This window comes from Ranitomeya variabilis, chromosome 3 (assembly GCF_051348905.1).
Source record: "Ranitomeya variabilis isolate aRanVar5 chromosome 3, aRanVar5.hap1, whole genome shotgun sequence".
NCBI classification, from domain to species: domain Eukaryota; kingdom Metazoa; phylum Chordata; class Amphibia; order Anura; family Dendrobatidae; genus Ranitomeya; species Ranitomeya variabilis.
Genome location: NC_135234.1, coordinates 458,235,260 through 458,261,978, shown reverse-complemented (window position 1 = coordinate 458,261,978; position 26,719 = coordinate 458,235,260). Strand labels below are relative to the sequence as shown.

Genomic DNA, 26,719 nt, shown 5'->3' with positions numbered 1-26,719 from the left:
TCTTTTGGCCGATGTAATGGCTACCAAAAAAAACTGTTTTAAGGGAAAGATTAGCAATGTTTATATCTTCCTTTATATCAAAGGGCTCCTTACACAATTCATTAAGGACTAGGTTAAGGTCCCAAGGTGGGACAATCTTCCTGATTAGGGGTCTCAACCTCATAATTGCTTTAGAGAACCAAGCGATCCAAGGATGGGCAGCAAGAGAAGTATCATAAAACACGCTGAGGGCTGATATCTGAACCCTTAAAGTACTTGGTTTAATTTAAGCCCTCTCTTGAATCCCTGCTGTAAGAAATCAAGAATCTTAGGTATGTTAGGGTAATCAACATCGATTGTTGTGTCTCCACAAAAGCTGCAGAATTTTTTCCAGATCTTAAGATATATCGTTGAAGTCACTGGTTTCCTACTTGCTTGTAGGATAGAAATTACCCCTTCTGATAAGCCTCTTGCTCTTAGGATCTGCCGCTCAGGATCCACGCGGCTAACTGCAGATTCTCTGGGTTCTGATGAAGGACCGGACCCTGAGAAAGTAAGTCCCTCAATTCTGGAAGATGGTAAGGATTGTCCACTGCCAGCTTCCTTAGGAGAGGGAACCAGCTTCTTCCGGGCCAGAAGGGAACCACCAAAATCACTCGAGCTCTGTCCTCGCATATTTTTCTGAGGACCCACGGCACTAAAGCCAGAGGGGGAAAGGCATATAGCAGACCCCTGCTCCATGACAGAGAGGGCATCTACCCCTGCCAGGTTCTCCTGAGGGTTCAGAGTAAAATGCTGTTACTTTTGCATTCCTTCTGGTTGCAAATACAGGTCCTTCTCAAAAAATTAGCATATAGTGTTAAATTTCATTATTTACCATAATGTAATGATTACAATTAAACTTTCATATATTATAGATTCATTATCCACCAACTGAAATTTGTCAGGTCTTTTATTGTTTTAATACTGATGATTTTGGCATACAACTCCTGATAACCCAAAAAACCTGTCTCAATAAATTAGCATATTTCACCCGTCCAATCAAATAAAAGTGTTTTTTAATAACAAACAAAAAAACCATCAAATAATAATGTTCAGTTATGCACTCAATACTTGGTCGGGAATCCTTTGGCAGAAATGACTGCTTCAATGCGGCGTGGCATGGAGGCAATCAGCCTGTGACACTGCTGAGATGTTATGGAGGCCCAGGATGCTTCAATAGCGGCCTTAAGCTCATCCAGAGTGTTGGGTCTTGCGTCTCTCAACTTTCTCTTCACAATATCCCACAGATTCTCTATGGGGTTCAGGTCAGGAGAGTTGGCAGGCCAATTGAGCACAGTAATACCATGGTTAGTAAACCATTTACCAGTGGTTTTGGCACTGTGAGCAGGTGTCGGGTCGTGCTGAAAAATGAAATCTTCATCTCCATAAAGCATTTCAGCCGATGGAAGCATGAAGTGCTCCAAAATCTCCTGATAGCTAGCTGCATTGACCCTGCCCTTGATGAAACACAGTGGACCAACACCAGCAGCTGACATGGCACCCCACACCATCATTGACTGTGGGTACTTGACACTGGCATTTTGGCATTTCCTTCTCCCCAGTCTTCCTCCAGACTCTGGCACCTTGATTTCCGAATGACATGCAAAATTTGCTTTCATCAGAAAAAAGTACTTGGGACCACTTAGTCAGGCGCTTCTGCCGCTGTTTATGGTTCAAAAGTGGCTTTACCTGGGGAATGCGGCACCTGTAGCCCATTTCCTGCACACGCCTGTGCACGGTGGCTCTGGATGTTTCCACACCAGACTCAGTCCACTGCTTCCTCAGGTTCCCCAAGGTCTGGAATCGGTCCTTCTCCACAATCTTCCTCAGGGTCCGGTCACCTCTTCTCGTTGTACAGCGTTTTCTGCCACATTGTTTCCTTCCAACAGACTTACCATTGAGGTGCCTTGATACAGCACTCTGGGAACAGCCTATTTGTTGAGAAATTTCTTTCTGGGTCTTACCCTCTTGCTTGAGGGTGTCAATGATGGCCTTCTTGACATCTGTCAGGTCGCTAGTCTTACCCATGATGGGGGTTTTGAGTAATGAACCAGGCAGGGAGTTTTTAAAAGCCTCAGGTATCTTTTGCATGTGTTTAGAGTTAATTAGTTGATTCAGAAGATTAGGGTAATAGGTCGTTTAGAGAACCTTTTCTTGATATGCTAATTTATTGAGACAGGTTTTTTGGGTTATCAGGAGTTGTATGCCAAAATCATCAGTATTAAAACAATAAAAGACCTGACAAATTTCAGTTGGTGGATAATGAATCTATAATATATGAAAGTTTAATTGTAATCATTACATTATGGTAAATAATGAAATTTAACACTATATGCTAATTTTTTGAGAAGGACCTGTAGGTCCACCATCGGAGTTCCCCAGCGTCGACACAGGGTATCGAAAATCTTGCTGTTCAGTTCCCACTCTGTGGGTGATAATTTTTCTCTGCTCAGAAAGTCCGCAATCTGGTTTCTTGAGCCTTCTAAGTGAACCGCCGAAATCGAAAGTACCGATCTTTCTGCCCATGCGAAAATCTAATCTGCCAGATGTTGTAGCTTCGGATGCCTTGGACCTCCCTGCTGACGAAGGAAAGCCACCGTTGTTATGTTGTCCGATAGGATCTTTAGGTGTTTGTTCTTTAACAAGATCCGGGCTAAATACAAAACCTTCCAAACCGCATGCAGCTCTCTGTGGTTTGAGGAATTGCTGCTGTCTTCCAAATTCCATTATCCCTGGTAGTATCTTCCGAGTACCTGGCCACCCCAACCCTGCTGACTTGCGTCCGTCGTTACCGTGACTGCTGGAGTCTGGATCCAAGGGACACCCACCTGGAGGTTTTCTGACACAGTCCACCATCGTAGGGATTGTCTGACCCGATGAGATAGGAAAAACTCCTCGTCCAATGAAGACTGTCTTCTGTCCCATGATGTTAGAACCGCTCTTTGTAACTGACGGGAATGGAATTGACTCCAGCTGACACATGGGATACAGGCTGTCATGATGCCTAGGATCTTCATTGCATCTCTTATTGTCACCCGACTTTTTGTAAACTGACGAACCTTCTTTATCAGGTCGGACCGCCTTCCGTCCGGAAGAAACGATTTTCTGATTTTCGAATCCAGTATTACACCTAAAAACTGTCTTCTTGATCTTGGAGTTAGGTGTGATTTTTCCCAGTTCAACACCCATCCTAATTTCTGCAGTGTGGAGATCACCAACTGAGAATCGACCTTGAGTTGCCCCACAGAGTCTGCCACTAACAGGAAATCGTACAGATAGGGTATTATAGTGATATCTCGTTTCCTGAGATAAGAAACGACATCTATGATGAGTTTTGTGAAAACTCTTGGAGCCGACGGCAATCCGAATGGAAGGCAACGAAACGGATAATGGAAGATTGACCCTTCCTTTTCTATTGCAAATCTCAGGTATCTTTGATGATGTGGAAATATTGGCACGTGATAATATGCACTTTTTAAGTCCAAAGTGCACATTACCACGTCCTTTCCTAATAGTGGAATTGTGGAGCGGATGGACTCCATCTTGAACCTTCTGTACTGTAGCCATCTGTTTAGAGGCTTGAGATTTATAATGGTTCGGGATTCTCCTGAAGGTTTCTTTATAGAAAAGAGACCCGAGTAGTGACCTGTTCCTATTTGGTGAGGAGGGACAGGAGATATCGCCTCCATCCGGAGGAGATCCTGTAAGTCCGACCACATTGGAGAGGCTGAAGAGAGACGGGCGTTGGAGACGAAATATCTTTCTGGGGGAAGGGAGTCGAATTCTATCCTGTACCCCTGAGATATAACCTGAAGGACCCACAGACTTGTGGTAATTTCCTCCCACTCCCCCAGGTTGTTCAGCAACCGTCCCCCTATCCTGGTGGCGTCATTTCCTCTGGAACTCTGACCTAGGGTTTGAGGGACCTGGATCTCTATTTCGGTTCCTATTTTCTCCCCCTTTCTGGTAGCTCCATCTCCCTTGTTTACCCTTACCCCTATAGTCCGATCTTTGACTGTAATAGGGCCTCCGAAAGGGCTGGAATTTTTTCTTTTTTTTTCCCTCTGGAAACCCCTTCTTTTCATCAGAAGCTTTTTCCAGAATATCATCTAATATGGGCCCAAAGACTCTGCCTCCTGAAAAGGGGATGGAACATAATTTGTTCTTTGAATGGACATCCCCTGACCAGCTCTTTAAACATATAGCCCTTCGGGCTGCATTTGATAATGATTGGCCTCTAGCAGTGAACCTGACAGATTCTGCAGTAGCATCTGCAAGAAACCCCGTTGCTAGTTTTAGTAAAGGGATAGCATTTACAATAGACTCCCTAGAGGCTTTGGCTGACAACTGATCCTTTAAATCGTCAACCCATAGATGCATTGCTCTCGCCACAGATGTTGCCGCTATATTTGTGCGGATCACTGCGGCCGAGCTCTCCCAAGCTCTCTTTAGGAGACCATCTGCCTTCCTGTCCATAGGCTCCTTCAAGTTTGAGGAGTCTTCAAATGGTATGGCAGTTCTCTTAGACACTTTCGCTAGTGGGATGTCGATTTTCGGTATATCTTCCCAATCTTTGACCTCTTCATGGTCAAAAGGAAGACGTAGTCTAAAGTCTCTCGGAATGGATATCCTCTTCTCTGCCTCTTCCCACTCTTCTAAAATCATTGAGCTGTGGGAAGAGGTGATGAAGAGGTTAATGGCTGCTAACTGTGAGCAATGTCAGAGCCTGGCAGCTCGGACTCACCGAATATGGGCATTAACCGGGAAGACTTTTGATGTTTGTGAACGCAGCCCTCCGAACATCTCATCCTGGATAGACTGAGTGGTTGAAGGCTCTTCAACCTGCATAGTCTGTCTCACCGCACCCAGAAGCTCATCGATATCATTAGAAGAGAACAAGTACTTTTTTCCCTTATGAGGAGGGTCTCTGCACACTTCCTCTTCCTCCATATCAGACTCGAAGGAACTGTCTTCAGATGACAGATCCGACTCCCTCTGCCTTTTCCTGGACCTGGGAGGATCCTGGAAATCAGACTGGATCGACTGGGGAGCAGATAAGTTAGATATCGAAGCCTGCACTTCTTCTCTAACCATGGCTCTCATGCTTGTTAGTAGGGAGGCCTGCTCCTCCCCTACAATACGAGCAGTGCAGGACTCGCAGAGGGGCTTCTGCCATGAGACGGTAAGCTTTGTGGCACATATAGGGCACCTCTTAGTCCTGCCAGTCTTCCTATCTCCGGATGAGGGACGCCCCTAGAACAAATAAAAAGACAGCTGATGGTACCTTCAATAGGGGCTGTAGGGAGCGCACCACAAAGTGGGAACTCACATGTGCCTGGGTAACCGGGCCCTCCGTGCTGACTGCAGCTACAGGGTTCGAATCCTCCATAACAACTCTGCCGCTGCTTACTGCGCACTACCTCACACATACCTTTTTATCCGTTGCTTTTTTGTCCCGGAACTCCTAACGCAGGAGCGAAGAGGATGACCGCCCACTGCTCCCGGCCGCGACCCGGAAGTGACACACGGCAGCAGCGAACCGGAAGTTACATGCCGCCATGCTCCAGCGTCCCGGTTCGCGTCCCGAGATGCCTGCGTACTCCCTGGCTCCGAAATCGCTTGCGAAGGGTGCGCCCTTGCAGGAGCGATATACAGGTACATTCTGGGCCATCATCCATGGTCGAGAGCCCCCCCCAGGGGGAAGCGACCCTTTCTACCAGGAGCAGCGCTGCACTGGTGCTGCTGAGGGACCCGATTACTTGGGTGTCAGCTATACAGAGTACAAACAGTGGGAAGGAAGAGGCCGAGCCCCTCCGATCCACACTCTCTGCACGGGACAGGCGAATCTCTCGTCGTTCCCATCCACAGTGGGACAGGAAAAACACTGAAGGGTGGAAAGGGGAGGGTCCTTTTAAACTCTCGTGGTTTCATGTCCCACTATGGATAAGAAGGACGTCCTCCATGGTGCTGTCAGGTGGTGACCTGGAAATCATACATTCATCTAATTTTTTATGCTTTAAAAGAAGAAAATGTTGTTATGTGTGTCCAGCTGCAGTTTTTTCAATGTAATTAATTGCCATGCTTGTGATTGGTTCCTTGTCATATATAAACCTGTTCATTCATTTTGTATTAGATCCTATGACTAAGGGCGCCGTGGTGCGCCAGAAACGCATCAGGCAGAGAGTCTCTCTCTACCCTTTTTTAAAAAATTGTTGTTTTTTTTTTTTTTTTTTTTTTTAAATAAACTTGGAAATTTTACCTACACTGGATGGAGGTGCTGGAAATTCCCTTCCTCCTTCCTCATAAACCGAGTACTCTTCTCTAATTGTTCATTGCATAGATGTAGTCTAGAAAAAAAAAGTGACCAGAAAAGGTCTGTTTGCGCTAACGCCAGCTCTTGAGCAGCGTGCATGCACATGGAAAGGGAGGGTGTTCACTCAGTGCTTGTTCTAGTCAAGCGAGCACTGTCAATCAAGATACAGGGAGGAGCTGTGTGGCGCTAACTCAAAGCAAGGACCGAAGTTGTGAGCTCTGAGCCAAGCACCCTAAATTGCATATTGATTAACTTTTCTTTTTATTAAATGAATGCAAGAAATAAAAGGGGTTTTCTTTTCATGCCATGGAGAAAACTTAAGTCACTCTGTGACAGCAGAATCGTGACAATGAACAATGCGTACGGTCTCCCTAAACCCACAGTGTGAGGCCACATGACCTCATGTATGCAATTTGCGGTTACGTACCAAGTAGATTGTGTTTTATTCGGAAAGACAAATGACAGACAGTTGAGACATATGACTGCAAGTATGTAAATCGCATACATGTGGTCACGTGACAAGTCACTATGACTACGTTGGTGGTAAAAGACTCCCTTTAAGATCCACTTTCTGCTTTCGCATACAACAGAAATACAACAGCCAAACAGATATTAAAAGGGCACACTAAGGGTACGTTCACACAGGACTTTTTTGCTGCTTTTTTTTGCTGCTTTTTTTATGCTAATTTAGGTGCGTTTTTTTGGTGCGTTTTTGGTGCGTTTTTTGGGTATGTTCACACAGGACTTTTTTGCTGCAGATTTTTGCTGCAGATTTTTGCTGCTTTTTTTTATGCCAATTTTCAGCTGCTAGGACACCTCATAATGGCTCTTTACACCTTACTACCAGGAACTCCCTCACAATAGATCACAATCAGGACACCTCACAATGGCTCTTCACACCTCACAATGGCTCACAATGGCTCTTCACACCTCACTACCAGGAACTCCCTCACAATAGATCACAATCAGGACACCTCACAATGGCTCTTCACACCTGACAATGGCTCACAATTAGTGTTGAGCATTCCGATGCTGCAAGTATCGGGTATCGGCCGATACTTGCTGTATCGGAATTTCCGATACCGAGATCCGATATTTTTGTAATATCGGATATCGGTATCGAAACAACATTAATGTAAAAAGGTGTAAAAGAAAGAATTAAAATAAAAAAAATCGCTATACTCACCTGTCCGACGCAGCCGGGACCTCGGCGATTGTAAGCGGCAGCGTTGTTTCTTTAAAATTCGCGCTTTTACTTGCTTACGTGAATTCCCGGCTTCTGATTGGTCAGGGCGGCCATGTTGCCGGGACTCGGACCAATCACAGCAAGCCGTGACGAAATTACGTCACGGCTTGCTGTGATTGGTCCGCGTCCCGGCAACATGGCCGCCATTAACCAATCACAAGCCGTGACGTCACGGGAGGCTGGACACGCGCTTATTTTGAAAAGCGCGCGTGTCCAGCCTCCCGTGACGTCACGGCTTGTGATTGGTCACGGCGCCATATTGCCGGGATGCGGACCAATCACAGCAAGCCGTGACGAAATTACGTCACGGCTTGCTGTGATTGGTTAATGGCGGCCATGTTCCTGGGACGCGGACCAATCACAAGCCGTGACGTCACGGGAGGCTGGACACGCGCTTATTTTGAAAAGCGCGCGTGTCCAGCCTCCCGTGACGTCACGGCTTGTGATTGGTCACGGCGCCATATTGCCGGGACGCGGACCAATCACAGCAAGCCGTGACGTAATTTCGTCACGGCTTGCTGTGATTGGTCCGAGTCCCGGCAACATGGCCGCCCTGACCAATCAGAAGCCGGGAATTCACGTAAGCAAGTAAAAGCGCGAATTTTAAAGAAACAACGCTGCCGCTTACAATCGCCGAGGTCCCGGCTGCGTCGGACAGGTGAGTATAGCGATATTTTTTATTTTAATTCTTTATTTTACACATTTATATGGTTCCCAGGGCCTGAAGGAGAGTTTCCTCTCCTTCAGACCCTGGGAACCATCAGGAATACCGTCCGATACCTGAGTCCCATTGACTTGTATTGGTATCGGGTATCGGTATCGGATTGGATCCGATATTTTGCCGGTATCGGCCGATACTTTCCGATACCGATACTTTCAAGTATCGGACGGTATCGCTCAACACTACTCACAATGGCTCTTCACACCTCACTACCAGGAACTCCCTCACAATAGATCACAATCAGGACACCTCACAATGGCTCTTCACACCTCACAATGGCTCACAATGGCTCTTCACACCTCACTAACCACACCCCTAAGCTCTTGGCTGTGAGATCCCTTCCTGCTGGCCATGATTTTCTGCACAAAAAAAGCAGCAAATAATGCTACATGCGTTTTTTCAGCGTTTTTGCAGCGTTTTTTTCATCACCCATTCAAGTCAATGGGTGAAAAAACGCTGCAAAAACGCTGAAAGAAGTGACATGCCCTATGTCCAAAAAAAGCAGCAAAGCAGAAAAAACTGATCAAACAAAAAACCAACGTGTGTGCATGAGATTTCTGAAATCTCATAGGCTTTACTGGTACTGTAAAAAGCAGCTGAAAATTAGCATAAAAAAAAGCAGCAAAAAAAAGCAGCAAAAAAGTCCTGTGTGAACGTACCCTTAAGCTGTCCATACACATTAGACGGCTGTTGTCTGACCGTTACTTCAGTTGAAAGCTGTCTCAGCAGACACCCTCACGCACAGAAAAGCTTATTTGGCCGAGTGTGCCTGTGTTGTTTATGAGAATGCTGCTGATATCAGCATGTGCCAGTCCGAAATCAGATACGCACGATTAACATTTCTCCCAACCATCAGTCAGCCGCCACCTCCATACACAGACAGTCAGCTGAACATCAGGGTCAAAACAAAAGAAAGTCAAAACCGCACCCTTTCATTTATAAATTGAAGGTCTCAGTGGACACAAGGGCGCACGTCCAAAACCAGGGAGCCCATCCCGGCCAGTATGAAGACCACAAAGAACAAAAAGACAGCGCCACAATGGATGGTGAAAAAATAGGAGCTTACATTTATTCTGCCTCCTGTAGCGACGTTTCGGTCAACTGACCTTTATCAAGCACTTGATAAGCCGGATTACTTACCGGTAATGCTCTTTTAATGAGTCCACGACAGCACCCCACATGAGAGAGAGAGAGGGATCCGCCCCATAGGAACAGGAAACCTACAGAATAAAAGGAGGCGGTCCCCTCTCCTCCTCAGTTTAGTTTACAGAGGATAAAAAGGGAACCGCAAAAGCTTTAGTATTAATTCTTATTCAGCAAAAGATCTTAAAATCTAAACAACTATTATTTGTGAACTTAAAAGAAAGAGCTGTGCATAATTTAGGGAGGGTAGTAAATGGGTGCTGTCGTGGACTCATTAAAAGAGCATTACCGGTAAGTAATCCGGCTTTTTACCCTTTGCCACGACAGCACCCCACATGAGAGATTTTCAGAGAGTCATTATTTGGGTGGGATTACTGTACTAAGAACAGCTCTACCAAAGGTCAGGTCAGAAGACGTGGATAGATCGAGTCTATAATGGTTGTAAAAGGTAGAAGGTGTAGACCAAGTTGCGGCCTTACATATTAAATGGATTGGTACATCTGCTTGTTCCGCCCAGGAGGAAGCCATGGCTCGTGTTGAGTGCGCCTTTATACCCACTGGAGGAATCTCGCCTTTTGACGTATAGGCCAAGCAGATAGCATCTCTGATCCATCGAGATATGGTAGCTCTTGTGACCCCATGTCCTTTCTTGTGGCCCTGAAAGGAGATAAACAGAGCCCTACTCTCCCTCCATGTCTGAGACCTTTATATATAAGTCAGGATGGCTCTTCTGACATCTAAGGTGTGGAACTTATGTTGTTCTGGAGTTACAGGTGAATCAAAAAAGGAAGGGAGAAATATCTCTTGTGACCTGTGGTAGGTGGATGCTACCTTAGGGAGGTATGAGGGGTCTGGTTTTAGGACTATCCGATCATGAAATATCAGTAAGAAGGGTGAGTCTACTGATAGGGCCTGGATGTCGCTAACCCATCTAGCTGAGGTTAGGGCTACTTTATATGTCAGGACCTTTAAAAGGTATGGAATCTAGTGGCTCAAATGGGGAGCTGGTTAAGGCCTCTAGTACTAGATTTAAATCCCACGGAGGTAGACGGGGAATATGGACTGGTTTACTACGTTCACAAGATTTTATAAATCTGGAGATCCACCTATTAGCTGCTATATTGCATCCATATAGGGCTCCTAATGCCGAGACCTGAACTCTTAAGGTATTTACAGATAATCCTAAATCTCGGCCTTTTTGCAAGAACTCTAGAATAGGTGTGACTGGAACTTGCTTAGTGAACGGTACCGTGTAAAAGTCTAAAAATTTATTCCATACCCTACTATATATTAGGGTGGTAGATCTTTTCCTGCTCAATAAGAGGGTGTTTACTAGTTCTACCGAGAACCCTCTTTAACTTAATAGTTGCCTCTCAAATTCCACGCCGTCAAGTGAAGACCTTTCACTTGCGGGTGGAAAAAGGGGCCTTGGGACAGCAGCTCCTTGTCTGATGGGAGAATCCATGGATCGCATAGGCACATGGTCTGGAGACAAGAGAACCATGGTCTTTTCGGCCAGAACGGTGCAATGAGGATTACTCTTGCTTGTTCCCTCCTGATTTTTCTGATCACTAGTGGAATCAGAGACATCGGAGGAAAGGCGTATGCCAGTTTGAACCTCCAAGGATGGTGGAGAGAGTCCAACATATCCGGGTGATCCATGAAGTTCAGGGAAGCGAACCTTTTTACTTGCCGGTTGTCTCTTGTGGCAAATAGGTCTATTTGTGGTATACCCCATGATTCTGTTATTATTCTGAATATGGATCTGTTTAAGGTCCATTCCCCTTGACGTAACTCATTTCGGCTGAGGTAGTCTGCCCTGATGTTCTCTACCCCTCTGATGTGCAGGGCTGTTAGGGATGCGAGATGAGTCTCTGCCAGCTGGAAGATGTCTGCTGCTATGGTCATTAGACTTCCTGACCTTGTACCACCCTGACGGTTCACATATGCCACTGTGGTGGAATTGTCCGAGTAAATTCTTACATTTGCTCCTTGAATCTGCGGAAGAAAATGATTTAAGGCATATTCTACCGCTTTTAACTCTTTCCAATTGGAGGAACATGTCAATTCTGCCTGGTCCCAAGTATCTTGGGCCAGACTATCTTCCATATGTGCACCCCACCCAATAGGACTGGCGTCAGTGGTAATTATCTTAGAAGGGTCTATTATCCATGGTACACCCGCTGAAAGGTGTTCCATATCTAGCCACCAGGATAGAGATTCTAAGACATCTTTGGAAAGAGTTATTTTACTTTCCAGATGTCCATCCTCTCCCTGAGCTGACAATACTTCATACTGTAATTGACGGGTATGAAATTGTGCCCATGGTACAGCTGGGATACACGAGGATAATGATCCTAGTAAGGACATAGCTTTCCTTAGTGTCATGTGTGGGTTTCCCATTGCCTCTGACACTTGACTGTATAGTCATTCTTTTTGACTGTGGAAGGAAGCATTTCTGACTTACGGAGTCTAGCTGGATTCCTAGAAATATTTTAACGGTTTCTAGATTCAGCCGGGACTTTTCGAAGTTGACGATCCAACCTTACTCCTGTAGGGACGAGATCGTATTAGATAAATGAGCTTTACACTGAAGTATAGAATTTCCTACTACCAGAAAATCATCTAGGTAAGGTATTATCAAAGTGTCCCGTTGGCGTAGATGAGCCATCACTTCTAATATCACCTTAGTGAAGATGCGGGGAGCCATAGAAAGCCCAAATGGCATTGCTACATACTGAAAGTGACGAACCTGTCCCTCCAGGATGACTGCTACCCTTAGGTACTGCTGATGCTCGGTATGTATAGGAAGATGATAATAGGCATCTTTTAAGTCTATTCCGGCCATGACACACCTAGGGAATAAGAGTTTTATGGTAGAACTAATGGATTCCATTTTGAAGGTATGATTACGCAGAAAGGAATTTAATTTTTTGAGATTTATGATGGTTCTGAACGAACCATCTGGCTTATTGATCAAGAATAAAGGGGAATAGAACCCTTTCCCTTCTTGATCCTGGGGAACTTCTATCAGGACTTTTTTAGATAGAAGAGATAGGATCTCTGATTCCAGAGCCCTTTGTTGATCTCGTCCTTTTGGTGATGTTACTATAAAAGAATCCCAAGGGATTCGATCAAACTCCAATTTTAGGCCGTATTGCACAATGTCCAGAATCCATTGGCTAGATGTTATTTGTTCCCATTTGGGAAGGAAGAATTTTAATCTGCCGCCCACTTTCTGGTTAGCGGTATTTGCGTTTTGGATTATGGGATCCTCTAAAAAAGGCACCTTTGTGCTTTGGGTCTTTCGTCTCCCATCGCTCCCTTTGCTCGAACGGTTTGTTCCTGGTAAAGGGGCGTCTTCTGAAGGCTCTCCTGTAAGACGGAAGATATTGGTTAGGGAAGCCTTTCTTCCTTTCTCCTGCTTTATTCAGGAGTTCATCCAGCATCTTTCCAAAAAGGAACTCACCCTGGCAGGGGATCGCACAAAGTTTTGCTTTGGCCTGTGCGTCCCTTTTCCAGTTTTTTAACCAGAGTGCTCGCCGGGCTGTGTTCACTAGGCCGGCTGACCTGGCTGCTAGGCGTAGCGAATCCCCGGAGGCATCAGCCAGGAATGCTACTTCTTTAATTAGAGGGAATTTCTGCAGGATTGACTCTCTCGAAGTTCTACCTCTAATCTGTTCCTCCAGTTGCTCCATCCACACTAGTAGCGACCTTGAAGTGCAGGTACTAGATATGGCGGGCCTGAACGCCCCCCCGTGTTAGCTTCCCACAATCTTTTTAGTAAAGCTTCTGCTTTACGGTCCAGCGGGTCTGTCAGGACCCCGGAATCCTCGACTGGTAAGACCGACTGTTTGGTTGTGGAGGCTACTGCGGCATCAACCTTCGGCACCCTTTGACCAGGAATTCAGCTCCTCGTCACTGAAGGGATAGAGTCTTATAGAGGATGATGGTAGGAAACCTCTTGTGTTTTGCTTATCCCATTCTTTTTTAATAATTTAATAGTTGGTATGACGGGGAAGGATCTACGTTTTTTCTGTCCTAACCCGGCAAACATTATGACTTGAGCTGATTTCTTCTCCTTCTCGTCTGAGCACCCCATCGTGCTCCTGACAGATTTCACTAAGTTATCCACACTGCTATTGGGTAGACAAAGCCCCCCTTCAGTTTCGGATGAGCTCGGCTGAGATCCCGATTCGTCCGAGGATATATGTACATCCTCTGACTCTGAACTAACTGGAGATCGGGACCTGCTAGGCTGACGGGTACTGGTGCTACTTGTCTGCGCCAAACCCTGCATTTCTTCCCGGATTATGGCTCTGACATCTGATGGAGTCATTATATTCTCCTGCCGCAAGGTTTGCATGATACATTCTGAACATAATTTTTTAGCATAATCATCCGGGAGGGGCTGCGTACATAAAGCACATTCCTTGTGCTTGGACTTGTGTGTCCTTTTCTTAGTCTAGAGGAAGGGATACAGGAGGAACATATATCAGCATATAGGAAGAGATTCTTTTAAAAACTCACCCAGTGAAGCTGACAGGTACCGGTTCTGGAGGCGGATTTCGCTTGGTGGTAGATCCCTTCTCTGGAGGTCGACCACCACTCTTTGTGCTGCTCCTAGCACTTCTCTCCTTGCTGGGAGAATGCTGTTCTGCTGCGGGCAAGTGCGCTTCGTCGGCCGGTGAAGCCATCTCACACACACCGGTCCAACGCCAGCGCTGCTTTTTAAATCTGCCGCCGAATCTCCTGCCTCCCCGGACCAACCCGGAAGTGCTCCAGCGACTTCCGGGTTAGACGCGCCGCTCTCACTCACCATGCGGCGGCCAGAAGTATTAAGCTGGCCGCTGCAGCGCGCGCGTCCTCATGGTGCCGGGTGGACCATGGATGTTTGGCCAGACGAGGGGGGAGGCTGTAAGCAGGGGCTCCCCCGCCGCTGCTTCAGAAACCGCAGCCCCTGCCGTTCCCTCGGACACCGGCGCAGGTGGGTGCATGGCCCAGGGATTCTCTTCATCTGTAGGTAAGCGGGGATTACTATAGGAACAGGAAACCTAAACTGAGGAGAGGGGACCGCCTCCTTTTATTCTGTAGGTTTCCTGTTCCTATGGGGCGGATCCCTCTCTCTCTCTCTCATGTGGGGTGCTGTCGTGGCGAAGGGTAAAAAAGGTCAGTTGACCGAAACGTCGATACTGGAGGCAGAATAAATGTAAGCTCCTATTTTTTCACCATCCATTGTGGCGCTGTCTTTTTGTTCTTTGTAATCAGCTGAACATGTCCATGTTGGTGGGTTCAGCCAAGTAGTCTGATGTGTATGGGGGTCCTTAGAAAGTGTTAGCTTGAAAGGGTTAATGTATGGCTTGCATGAGGGGAGCAGTACCCCAACATTTATGCCAAACATACACTACAAAAAATCCTATAGTTGTATCCGACAGACATTTTCCTAGATCATTCATAAAAGTAGCACTTTTTTTTTTTTTTTTTTTTTTTTTTTTACAGTCTATAAATCTGACGCATCTGTGGGTTTTTTTTTAGGCTGAAGAATCTTACAGATATTTTGACTGTAATTATTATTTTACAGGTTAGTTACTGCAGCCGATGTCTTCAGATCATAACTGTGAGCTGCAGACATGTTTCACTTATGACTAGTGATAAGTGAATATACTCGTTGCTCGGGTTTTCCCGAGCACGCTCGGGTGGTCTCCGAGTATTTGTGACTGCTCGGAGACTTAGTTTTTGTTGACACAGCTGCATGATTTATGGCTGCTAGCCAGCCTGAGAAGATGAGGGGATTGCCTGGTTGCTAGCCATGTGCTCCCCACATTTATTCAGGCTGGCTAGTAGCCTTAATCATGCAGCTGCGGCAAGGATAACTAAATCTCCGAGTACTAACAATTACTCGGATCACCAGAGCAACGAGTATACTCGCTCATCACTAATAAGAGCAAGGGCGCCAAGAGTTCTAGCAGGACACACATCCTAACACTACTGCTCCTACAGCCTATCCCCATCAGCACCAGTGTGCTGGCAGCTGGCGCCATCTTCTCGAGGTGTCAGCAGTACATGAAAGGCAATATACGTACAGACTTCTTTTCTCCCTGTGTAGGAGCAGGAGACCCGAAGCCTCCAGGTGACTGCATGTAGCCGCCTCCTCCCATCCCAGAGCCGCCATCAAAGCCTCCTGTAAAAATAGACAAGGAGAAATGTACTGAGCCAGTGGCCATTAGAGAAAACAGTGAAGGGCACTCAAAAAACTAGGGCCCCCAGAATCAGGTACATGAGGAGAGAGCAGCGTGCAGGGCTCCTCACACAACTAGGGGCCCCAAGCATTAAGTACATGGGGAGACAGCAGCGTGCAGGGCTCCTCACACAACTAGAGGCCCCAAGCATCAAGTACATGGGGAGACAGCAGCATGCAGGGCTCCTCACACAACTAGGGGCCCCAAGCATCAAGTTCATGGGGAGACAGCAGCGTGCAGGGCATCTCACACTACTAGGGCCCCCCAGCATCAGGTACATGGGGAGACAGCAGCCCAATAGGGGCAGTATACAAAGAGAAGAGGAGGGGGCCTAGGACTGATCCTTGAGGAACCCCAACAGTAAGGGGAAGGGGAGAGGCCCCCCAGCATCAGGTACATGGGGAGACAGCAGGGTTCCTCACACTACTAGGGCCCCCCAGCATCAGGTACATGGGGAGACAGCAGCGTGCAGGGATTCTCACACAACTAGGGGCCCCAGCATCAGGTACATGGGGAGACAGCAGCGTGCAAGGCTCCTCACACTACTAGGGCCCCCAGCATCAGGTACATGGGGAGACAGCAGCGTGTAGGGCTCCTCACACTACTAGGGCCCCCCAGCATCAGGTACATGGGGAGACAGCAGCGTGCAGGGCTCCTCACACTACTAGGCCCCCCCAGCATCAGGTACATGGGAAGACAGCAGGGTGCAGGGCTCCTCACAAAACACTAGGCCACCCCAGCATCCGGTACATGGGGAGACAGCAGGGTGCAGGGCTCCTCACACAACTAGGCCACCCCAGCATCAGGTACATGGGGAGACAGCAGGGTGCAGGGCTCCTCACACTACTAGGGCCCCCCAGCATCAAGTACATGGGGAGACAGCAGGGTGCAGGGCTCCTCACACAACACTAGGCCACCCCAGCATCAGGTACATGGGGAGACAGCAGGGTGCAGGGCTCCTCACACAACTAGGCCCCCCAGCATCAGGTACATGGGGAGACAGCAGGGTGCAGGGCTCCTCACACTACTAGGGCCCTCCAGCATCAGGTACATGGAGAGACAGCAGCGTGCAGGGCTCCTCACACAACTAGGGGCCCCAAGCATCAAGTTCATGGGGAGACAGCAGCGTGCAGGGCATCTCACACTACTAGGGCCCCCCAGCATCAGGCACATGGGGAGACAGCAGGGTGCAGCCACCCCAGCATCAGGTACATGGGGAGACAGCAGCGTGCAGGGCTCCTCACACTATAATAATAATAATTTTATTTATATAGCGCCAACATATTCCGCAGCGCTTTACAACTTATAGAGGGGACTTGTACAGACAATAGACATTACAGCATAACAGAAATCACAGTTCAAAACAGATACCAGGAGGAATGAGGGCCCTGCTCGCAAGCTTACAAACTGAGGAAAAGGGGAGACACGAGAGGTGGATGGTAACAATTGCTTTAGTTATTTGGACGAGCCATAGTGTAAGGCTCGGGTGTTCATGTAAAGCTGCATGAACCAGTTCACAGCCTAAGTATCTAGCAGTACAGACACAGAGGCTATTGACTGCATAAAGTGTATGAGAACATGATGCGAGGAACCTGTTTTTTTTTTTTTGTTTGTTTGTTTTTTATTAGGCCACACAGGGATAGTTAGGTTAATGCGTTGAGGCGGTAGGCCAGTCTGAACAAATGCGTTTTTAGGGCACGCTTAAAACTGTGGGGATTGGGGATTAATCGTATTAACCTAGTTAGTGCATTCCAAAGAATCGGCGCAGCACGTGTAAAGTCTTGGAGACGGGAGTGGGAGGTTCTGATTATTGAGGATGCTAACCTGAGGTCATTAGCGGAGCGGAGGGCACGGGTAGGGTGGTAGACTGAGACCAGAGAGGAGATGTAGGGTGGTGCTGAGCCATGGAGTGCTTTGTGGATGAGGGTAGTAGTTTTGTACTGGATTCTGGAGTGGATGGGTAGCCAGTGTAATGACTGGCACAAGGTAGAGGCATCGGTGTAACGGTTGGTGAGGAATATGATCCTGGCTGCAGCATTCAGGACAGATTGGAGCGGGGAGAGTTTGGTAAGAGGGAGGCCGATTAGTAGAGAGTTACAATAGTCCAGACGAGAAATAATAAGTGAGACAGTAAGAGTTTTTGCAGAGTCGAAAGTAAGAAACGGGCGAATTCTAGAAATATTTTTGAGATGCAGATAAGAGCGAGCCAGTGATCGGATGTGGGGGGTGAATGAAAGCTCGGAATCAAGGATGACCCCAAGGCAGCGGGCATGTTGCTTGGGAGTAATGGTGGAACCGCACACGGAGATGGCAATGTCAGGCAAAGGTAGGTTAGTAGAGGGAGAGAACACGAAGAGTTCAGTTTTTGACAGATTCAGTTTCAGATAGAGGGAGGACATGATGTTAGAGACAGCGGTAAGACAATCACTGGTGTTTTCTAAGAAGGTCGGCGTGAAAGCAGGAGAAGAGGTGTATAATTGGGTGTCGTCAGCATAGAGATGGTACTGGAAACCAAATCTACTGATTGTCCAATAGGGGCAGTATACAAAGAGAAGAGGAGGGGGCCTAGGACTGATCCTTGAGGAACCCCAACAGTAAGGGGAAGGGGAGAGGCCCCCCAGCATCAGGTACATGGGGAGACAGCAGCGTGCAAGGCTCCTCACACTACTAGGGCCCCCCAGCATCAGGTACATGGGGAGACAGCAGCGTGCAGGGCTCCTCACACTACTAGGGCCCCCCAGCATCAGGTACATGGGGAGACAGCAGCGTGCAGGGCTCCTCACACTACTAGGCCCCCCCAGCATCAGGTACATGGGGAGACAGCAGGGTGCAGGGCTCCTCACAAAACACTAGGCCACCCCAGCATCAGGTACATGGGGAGACAGCAGGGTGCAGGGCTCCTCACACAACTAGGCCACCCCAGCATCAGGTACATGGGGAGACAGCAGGGTGCAGGGCTCCTCACACTACTAGGGCTCCCCAGCATCAAGTACATGGGGAGACAGCAGGGTGCAGGGCTCCTCACACAACACTAGGCCACCCCAGCATCAGGTACATGGGGAGACAGCAGGGTGCAGGGCTCCTCACACAACTAGGCCCCCCAGCATCAGGTACATGGGGAGACAGCAGGGTGCAGGGCTCCTCACACTACTAGGGCCCTCCAGCATCAGGTACATGGGGAGACAGCAGCGTGCAGGGCTCCTCACACTACTAGGGCCCCCCAGCATCAGGTACATGGAGAGACAGCAGCGTGCAGGGCTCCTCACACAACACTAGGCCACCCCAGCATCAGGTACATGGGGAGACAGCAGGGTGCAGGGCTCCTCACACAACTAGGCCACCCCAGCATCAGGTACATGGGGAGACAGCAGGGTGCAGGGCTCCTCACACAACTAGGCCACCCCAGCATCAGGTACATGGGGAGACAGCAGGGTGCAGGGCTCCTCACACTACTAGGGCCCCCCAGCATCAGGTACATGGGGAGACAGCAGGGTGCAGGGCTCCTCACACAACACTAGGCCACCCCAGCATCAGGTACATGGGGAGACAGCAGGGTGCAGGGCTCCTCACACAACTAGGCCACCCCAGCATCAGGTACATGGGGAGACAGCAGGGTGCAGGGCTCCTCACACTACTAGGGCCCCCCAGCATCAGGTACATGGGGAGACAGCAGGGTGCAGGGCTCCTCACACAACACTAGGCCACCCCAGCATCAGGTACATGGGGAGACAGCAGGGTGCAGGGCTTCTCACACAACTAGGCCCCCCAGCATCAGGTACATGGGGAGACAGCAGGGTGCAGGGCTCATCACACAACTAGGCCCCCCAGCATCAGATACATGGGGAGACAGCAGCGGGAAGCGAACAGCGACGCCACAGCACACTACTAGGCTGCCAGCCGGGACGTCCTATGTCGCGGTTATACACACGCATAACAAGACCACGTCCCACGAGCTGCTTAGAGACTCACCGTGGTTGTTCCACATGTTTCTCCGTCTTCCACTAGACAGTTCAGTGGGCCTGATGGCGCGCTAAGAGTTACTAGCCAATCAAAAGCTTCACCGGCGCAGCACCAATCACAAACCTCCCTCAGCAGCGCGCCAATCTTTCCAGACTAATCAGCTGCTTTCTACCTCAGGACGTCGCTCTCCAAAGCGCGCAGTGAGGGAGACTAGGGGAAGACGATCATGACGCGAGCTCGACTCAGTATGCAAATACCGCCAGGACACGCCTGTAAGCGACCACGTGACTGAGCACAGACACTGTAGGCAGGACCTGAGCGGTTCGCTCCGTACACTCTTCTTTATGCTATTAGTTACCATGGAGATATTAAACGTCACTGTCGTAGGGCAAGCGAGCAGCGAGCATTGAATTCGCAGGCTGAACGTGTTGTGGGCGTGTCAGGGGAGTGGCAGTCTTTGTGAGCTGCAGCGCTGATTGGTTCATCAGGGCAACGAAGGCGGCGCTTAGGAGCGCGCTCTGTTTTTCAGACAGGCTTGCAAGGACGAGACTGAAGTTGGTTTCTAGCCTGCATTTTTTAATGCGCATGCCCGGCCGGAAATCCCCCCCCCTCCTCCCTGGGACTTTACGTTGGACCGCGGACGCAATGAAACACTGCGTCCGCTGCTCACGTCACTCAAAATTTCACACACTTCCGTCGGTACGTCACGCCGACGCTTCGTGACGGCCCCATACCAAGGGAAGTGTGAAAGAAGCATTTGGCTACTTTCACACTAGCTTTTTTTTTAATCCGTCGTTTTGGCCAAAAAACGCATCCTGCAAATGTGCCCGCAGGATGCGTTTTATGCCCATTCGCTTGTATTGCCGACGGATCGCGACGTATGGCCATACGTCGCGTCCGTCGTGCACTGGATGCGTCGTGTTTTGGCGGACCGTCGGCAGGAAAAAACGTTCAAGGGAACTTTTTTTCGTGCGTCGCGTCCTCCATTTTCGACCCCGCATGTGCGGCCGGAACTCCGCCCCCTCCTCCCTGGACTTCAGAATGGGCAGCGGATGCGTTAAAAAACTGCATCCGCTACCCATGTGCATTATTTTCACAACGTGCGTCGGTACGGAGCGCCGACGCTTAGCGACGGAGCCGTACCAACGCAAGTGTGAAAGAAGCTTTAGACTACTTTCACATTTCTGTCTTCCAAATCTGCACAGGATCTGTCACGACGTTGAAATGACGGATCCTGTGAAGATTGTGGAAAACGTGTGCACTGGGCCCGTCTTTCTGACGGACCTGTTGTGTATGCGTCTTCACATCGGTTTTCCGCTGCAAAAACGCATACACAACACAAAACAGGTTAAAAAAAAATAAAAAATCGCAGTATTATCACCTACCGGCGTCCCCGCGCAGCGATGCTCCCGGCAGCTAGCATTCCTAGTAATACATTGCGAGACCGTGACTTCTCGTGAGATTTTACAATGTATTACTAGGAAGTAACGCTAGCTGCCGGGAGCATCGATGACGCTGCGCAGGAATGCCGGTAGGTGAGAATATTGCGATTTTTTTTTTTTAGGTATTATTTTTAACATTATATCTTGTTACTATTGATGCTGCATAGGCAGCATCAATAGTAAAAAGAGCAAGAGAATTTCCATGACGGGAAATTCTTCCATGCATGCTCTCTTGAAAAGGCAGGACCCGTCGCTGGATTCCTGCTTTTCACAGTCAGCGACGCATCCTGCGCCCAAAGGCTTCCATTGTAGCCAGTGACGGGCAGCGCAGGATGAGTCGCTGACCGATTTCCGATGTGCAGAAAAAAAGTTCCTCTAAGGCGACAATGTCAGTGGACAGATATGAGGAAATTAAAAGACACATTCAATTTGTTGATAAGCGAACACGTGCATTGAGGTTTGAAACAGACAAATTAGCCCCTATCAGTTATATCTGGAACATATCAAAAATTGCACCAAACTTTACAATCCTAGTACTAATGTTACTGTAGATGAGCAACTTGTACCATTCAGAGGACGCTGCAAGTTCATACAATACATGCCCAGCAAGCCAGCCAAGTACGGAATAAAAATCTTCTGGATGTGTGATTCTGCAAATTATTATGGCATAAATGGCGTAATCTGCTGTGGCAAAGAGGTTGGTGCACCAGTACAGAAGGATCGGGGGTCTGAAATTGTCAAAACTCTTGCTGTACCAATATTCAATTCAGGTAGAAACATTACCATGGACAATTATTTCACCAATGTTGAACTAGGCAATTTTCTGCAGCAATAAATTACTTGGCACTCAGAAGGTCTTTTTGCAAGAAAAGGAAACTCGTTTATTCAGTGCATCCAGTTTAAAGTTTTAAACGTTTTCGGTCTAATCATAAGACCTTCATCAGAAAGGTTTGTTTGAATAGTTAGAATGCCTGGAGAGATGGGAGATAAGCGCTGTAGATAGGCGAGCTTTCGCAGGGGTAATAGCGCTGTAACCTCCGTAATGGTCGGCGCCGTGCTGCAGGGACCGCGGTGTAACCGGAATAGGCAATTCTCTGCTTCAAAAAGCTATTACACTATCAAGCCAAACCGATGAGAAATTCCAGAAGCACTGAAACACAATCGTCAGCGAGAACTTTATGAGAGTGTCTTTGGATTCAATAACAAAGCGACTTTGGTATCTTACAAAGCGAAGAAGGAGAAATCAGTGATTTTACTCAGTACCATGCATCACAATTGCAGTATTGACAGCGATGACAGAAAATTAAAACCAGAAATCATCCTGCATTACAATAAAACAAAAGGAGGTGTAGACAAAATGGATGAGATGGTGGGAGAATATTCATGCAAGAGGCAAACAAAACGATGGCCTGTAGTACTATTTTCAAATATGCTTGATGTAGCAGCCCTAAATTCATTCATCATTTATACAGAAACTCATCCAGAATTCCATGCACGGAGGAAGGACAGGAGACGCATATTCTTGAAGGACCTTTGTCATGAACTTTTAATGCCTCACATGATAGAGCGAAGCGACTTGAAATGCTTGCCAAAGCAAACTAAAGAAGCAATGAAACGGTGTGGCGTACAGGTTCAGATGATTCCAGGGCCAGGAGAAAGAAAAAGAAAGCGCTGTTTCATGTGTCCAAGAAACATAGAAAGGAAAACTGAGAGATTTTGTTCAATTTGTAAGGAAAATGTCTGCAAAGAACATTCTTCCGAAAAATAACTTGTCAAAATTGTTTGGAAGACAAATATAATAGAAAAGTAACATAATAGAAATGTAGCTGCAGCTAGTTTGGTATAGATTTCTATGCGTTTTTGTGCGTTTTTCATATGTTTGTGTGAAATTTTGTAAAAAAAAAAAAAAAATTGCGGGGTGTTTTCGGTGAAAAATCATAATTAAAATTCTGTTTACTAATCATATTTTATTTAGCAGTTTTAAAATAAACTTGTAAAAGTTATATGTGTGTTTTTCCATATGATTTGCATGGGGGCCTAAAAGGCCCCCAATACGTTAATATGAAGATTTCTGATGTCACGCATACTAGGGTTAAAATACACAGATAGTGATGCCCTACATCAAACCCAGGTCCCTGCAGCCTGGCCTAAATGGGTTCTGGGCACCAGAATTGGCATGTGGGCAAACAGCCCATTTTCACATATTTGAATAAGTAACAGATTTTTTAAGGGGTTAAATGCCTTTGGGCCACTGATATCACAGTGCATACATATAGAACAGGGAGCCCCATATAAAAACCAGATCTCTTCAGCCTGGCCCAAATGGGTTTTGGGCATTAGAACTGGCATCAAAGTAGGCAAACAGCCCACTTTCACAGATCTGAAAAAGTAACTGGTGTTTTTAAGGGGTTAAATGACTTTGGGCCACTGATCTGACACTTAAAATACACAGATAGTGATGCCCTGTGTCAAACCCAGGTCCCTGCAGCCTGGCCTAAATGGGTTCTGGGCACCAGAATTGGCATCAAAATGGGCAAACAGACCATTTTCACAGATTTGAATAACTGATGTTTTAAGGGGTTAAATGACTTTGGGCCACTGATACCACAATGCATACATATAGAACAGGGAACCCCACATCAAAACCTAGTCTCTTCAGCCTGGCCCAAATGGGTTCTGGGCATCAGAACTGGCATCAAATTGGGCAAACAGCCCATTTTCACAGATTTGAATAAGTAACTGATGTTTTTAAGGGGTTAAATGACTTTGGGCCACTGATCTGACACTTAAAATGCACATATAGTGAAGCCCTTCATGAAACTCAGGTCCCTCCAGTCTGGCCCAAATGGGTTCTGGGCACCAGAATTGGCATCAAAATGGGCAAACAGCCCATTTTCACATATTTGAATAAGTGATGTTTTTAAGGGGTTAAATGCCTTTGGGCCACTGATACCACAATGCATACATATAAAACAGGGAGCCCCACATCAAATCCAAGTCTCTTCAGCCTAGCCCAAATGAGTTCTGGGCATCAGAACTGGCATCAAATTGGGCAAACAGCCCATTTTCACAGATTTGAATAAGTAACTGATGTTTTTAAGGGGTTAAATGACTTTGGGCCACTGATTGATCTGACACTTAAAATACAGAGATAGTGATGCCCTACATTAAACCCAGGTCCCTCCAGCCTGGCCCAAATAGGTTCTGGGCACCAGAAGTGGCATCAAAGTGGGCAAACAGCCCATTTTCACAGATTTGAATAAGTGATGTTTTTAAGGGGTTAAATGACTTTGGGCCACTGATTGATCTGACACTTAAAATACAGAGATAGTGATGCCCTACATTAAACCCAGGTCTGTCCAGCCTGGCCCAAATAGGTTCTGGGCACCAGAAGTGGCATCAAAGTGGGCAAACAGCCCATTTTCACAGATTTGAATAAGTAACTGATATTTTTAAGGGGTTAAATGACTTTGGGCCACTGATCCAACACTTAAAATACACAGATAGTGATGCCGTTCATCAAACCCAGGTCCCTCCAGCCTGGCCCATATGGGTTCTGGGCAACAGAATTGGCATCCATCAAAATTGGCAAACAGCCCACTTGCACATATTTGAATAATTAAGTGATGTTTTTAAGGGGTTAAATGCCTTTGAGCCACTGATACCACAATGCATACATAAAGAACAGGGAGCCCCACATCAAAACCAGGTCGCTTCAGCCTGGCCAAAATGTAACTGGTGTTTTTAAGGGGTTTAAATGACTTTTAGGCCACTGATCTGACACCATTATTACATGCATTTTGATGCCCTGCATGAAATTCATGTCACTTTAGCTTTTCCCAAATGGGTTCTGGCTGTGAGAATTGGCATCAAATTTGACATCAATTTTGATGATTTGAATAAGTAACTGATTTTTTAAGGGGTTAAATGTCCTTGGGCCACTGATCTCACACCACCATTACATACATAGGCTGGAGACACACTAGCGATTTAAAAATCGGTCCGATTTTGATGCAGGACAGTCGGAGGAGTGTAATGCAATTATCATGAGTCAGGTGTTTTTTATGCGAGTACAATCTGACTTTTCACACCTAGCATCTGATCTACATCCGACTGCAATGCGATTTTAGCATGAGATTTTACATAGAGAAATGTTCTAAATCATTTACACATGGTTTTAAAAATAAATATTCTTCAAAACATATATATATATATATATATATTTATATACAGTATATATATATATATATATATATATATATATATATATATATATATTGTAGCGTGGCTAAAGGGTGTCTAATCGACGGGAGATATGTGTCGCATAGATGGCTTGCCGCTTTGATGTAACCATAGCTACCTATATGTCTGTCAGGACCTGTGGTGATGTCAGACCACATGGCTAATCATGTGATGGGTTACTGGGTGTGGTTAGCTCTATATAAGACAGGCTAATGTTTAACACAGGGGATATGTGTGGAGGTGCTAGCCTCCAGTGTGTTCAGGCTCCAGCACTGAGCCTGAAGGAATGGACTCTTGTTTTTTCCCTTTTGCCTGAGTTAAAGGCTATTTGTTTTTCCTGTTTATGCTAAACTGGTTTATGAAGCAATAAACCTTTGAACTTTTGTTGGAACCTGCCTCCTAAGTGTCAGCCGTCGCACCTGAGTGAGTGAAATCCCTACAATTGGTGGTAGACGTGCGGGCAGCGTTCCCAGTGGAGACGTAAGTCTATTTTTTAGATGTCCTGGGTCAAGTCGACTGTAAGCCAGCAAGCATTGCCGGGGAAAATGGAGGACCTGCTGAAACACTTGGTCCAGTCGCAGTCACAGCAGCAAGAGGCTAACAGGCTGTTTATGCAGCAGTTGCAACAGAACCAGCAAGAGACCAACAAGCTGTTGATGCAGCAGATACAACAGAGCGAGCAGGAGCAACGGCAGAGTCAGCAGGAGCAACGGCAGCAGATGCAGCTTCTGGCAACCGCCATCCAGGGCAAGACGAGCGCCCCAACCCCAGGTTTGGCTGATGACACCCACGTCCGGAAGACGGTAAGACGCGCATTACAGAAAATGACCCCCGGGGATGATGTTGAGGCCTTCCTGATGGTGTTTGAGAGGGTCGCTGAGAGGGAAAAACTCCCGCCGGAGCAGTGGGCAGAGGTACTGGCGCCATACCTGACGGGAGAACCCCAGAAGGCGTACTATGATTTGACCTTGCAGGATGCCAAAGAGTATCACAAATTGAAAGTCGAGATTCTCGCACGTTTGAGGGTGACACTGACTGCTAGGGCACAGCGAGTTCACTGCTGGGCCTATCACCGGGACAAACCGCCTCGCTCCCAAATGTTTGACCTGTTGCACCTGGTCCAGAAATGGCTGCAGCCAGAGTTATGTACACCTGCACAGATGGTGGAATGAGTGATGATGGATCGGTTTGTGCATTCCCTCCCGAGGTCCATACAGACTTGGGTTGCCCAGGGTGATCCCCAGAATGCCGACGAACTGATCGGACTGGTCGAGAGATACCAAGGGATGGAAGGCTCCTTTGGGAGGCAGCCCATGCCGTACTGGGGGTCCCAGAAAGCTGCTGAGTCCCAAAAAGGGGTGGCGCGTCCAAGGTCACAAAGGGCGGGGGAGG

General features: G+C 47.3%; 1 protein-coding gene and 1 long non-coding RNA gene across 3 annotated transcripts in view; one reads left to right on the top strand and one right to left on the bottom strand.

The window, feature by feature from the left end:
- Positions 1–19,832, bottom strand: part of RPA2 (replication protein A2) — a 126,042-nt gene extending 106,210 nt beyond the window's left edge. The window contains exons 1-2 of one of the 2 annotated variants that reach the window (XM_077296599.1): positions 19,653–19,832; positions 15,528–15,625 (exon numbers count right to left, since the gene is read on the bottom strand). In XM_077296599.1, the coding sequence (XP_077152714.1) occupies positions 15,528–15,625; positions 19,653–19,668 (114 nt within the window). In that variant the 5' untranslated portion in view covers positions 19,669–19,832. The remainder of the gene's footprint in view (positions 1–15,527; positions 15,626–19,652) is intronic. The other variant, XM_077296600.1, reaches the window with a different exon arrangement.
- The window catches only part of LOC143816352 (uncharacterized), a 42,728-nt gene continuing 35,813 nt past the window's right edge, over positions 19,805–26,719 (top strand). Inside the window, exon 1 of the long non-coding RNA XR_013223924.1 lies at positions 19,805–19,915. This is a non-coding gene — a long non-coding RNA (uncharacterized LOC143816352). The remainder of the gene's footprint in view (positions 19,916–26,719) is intronic.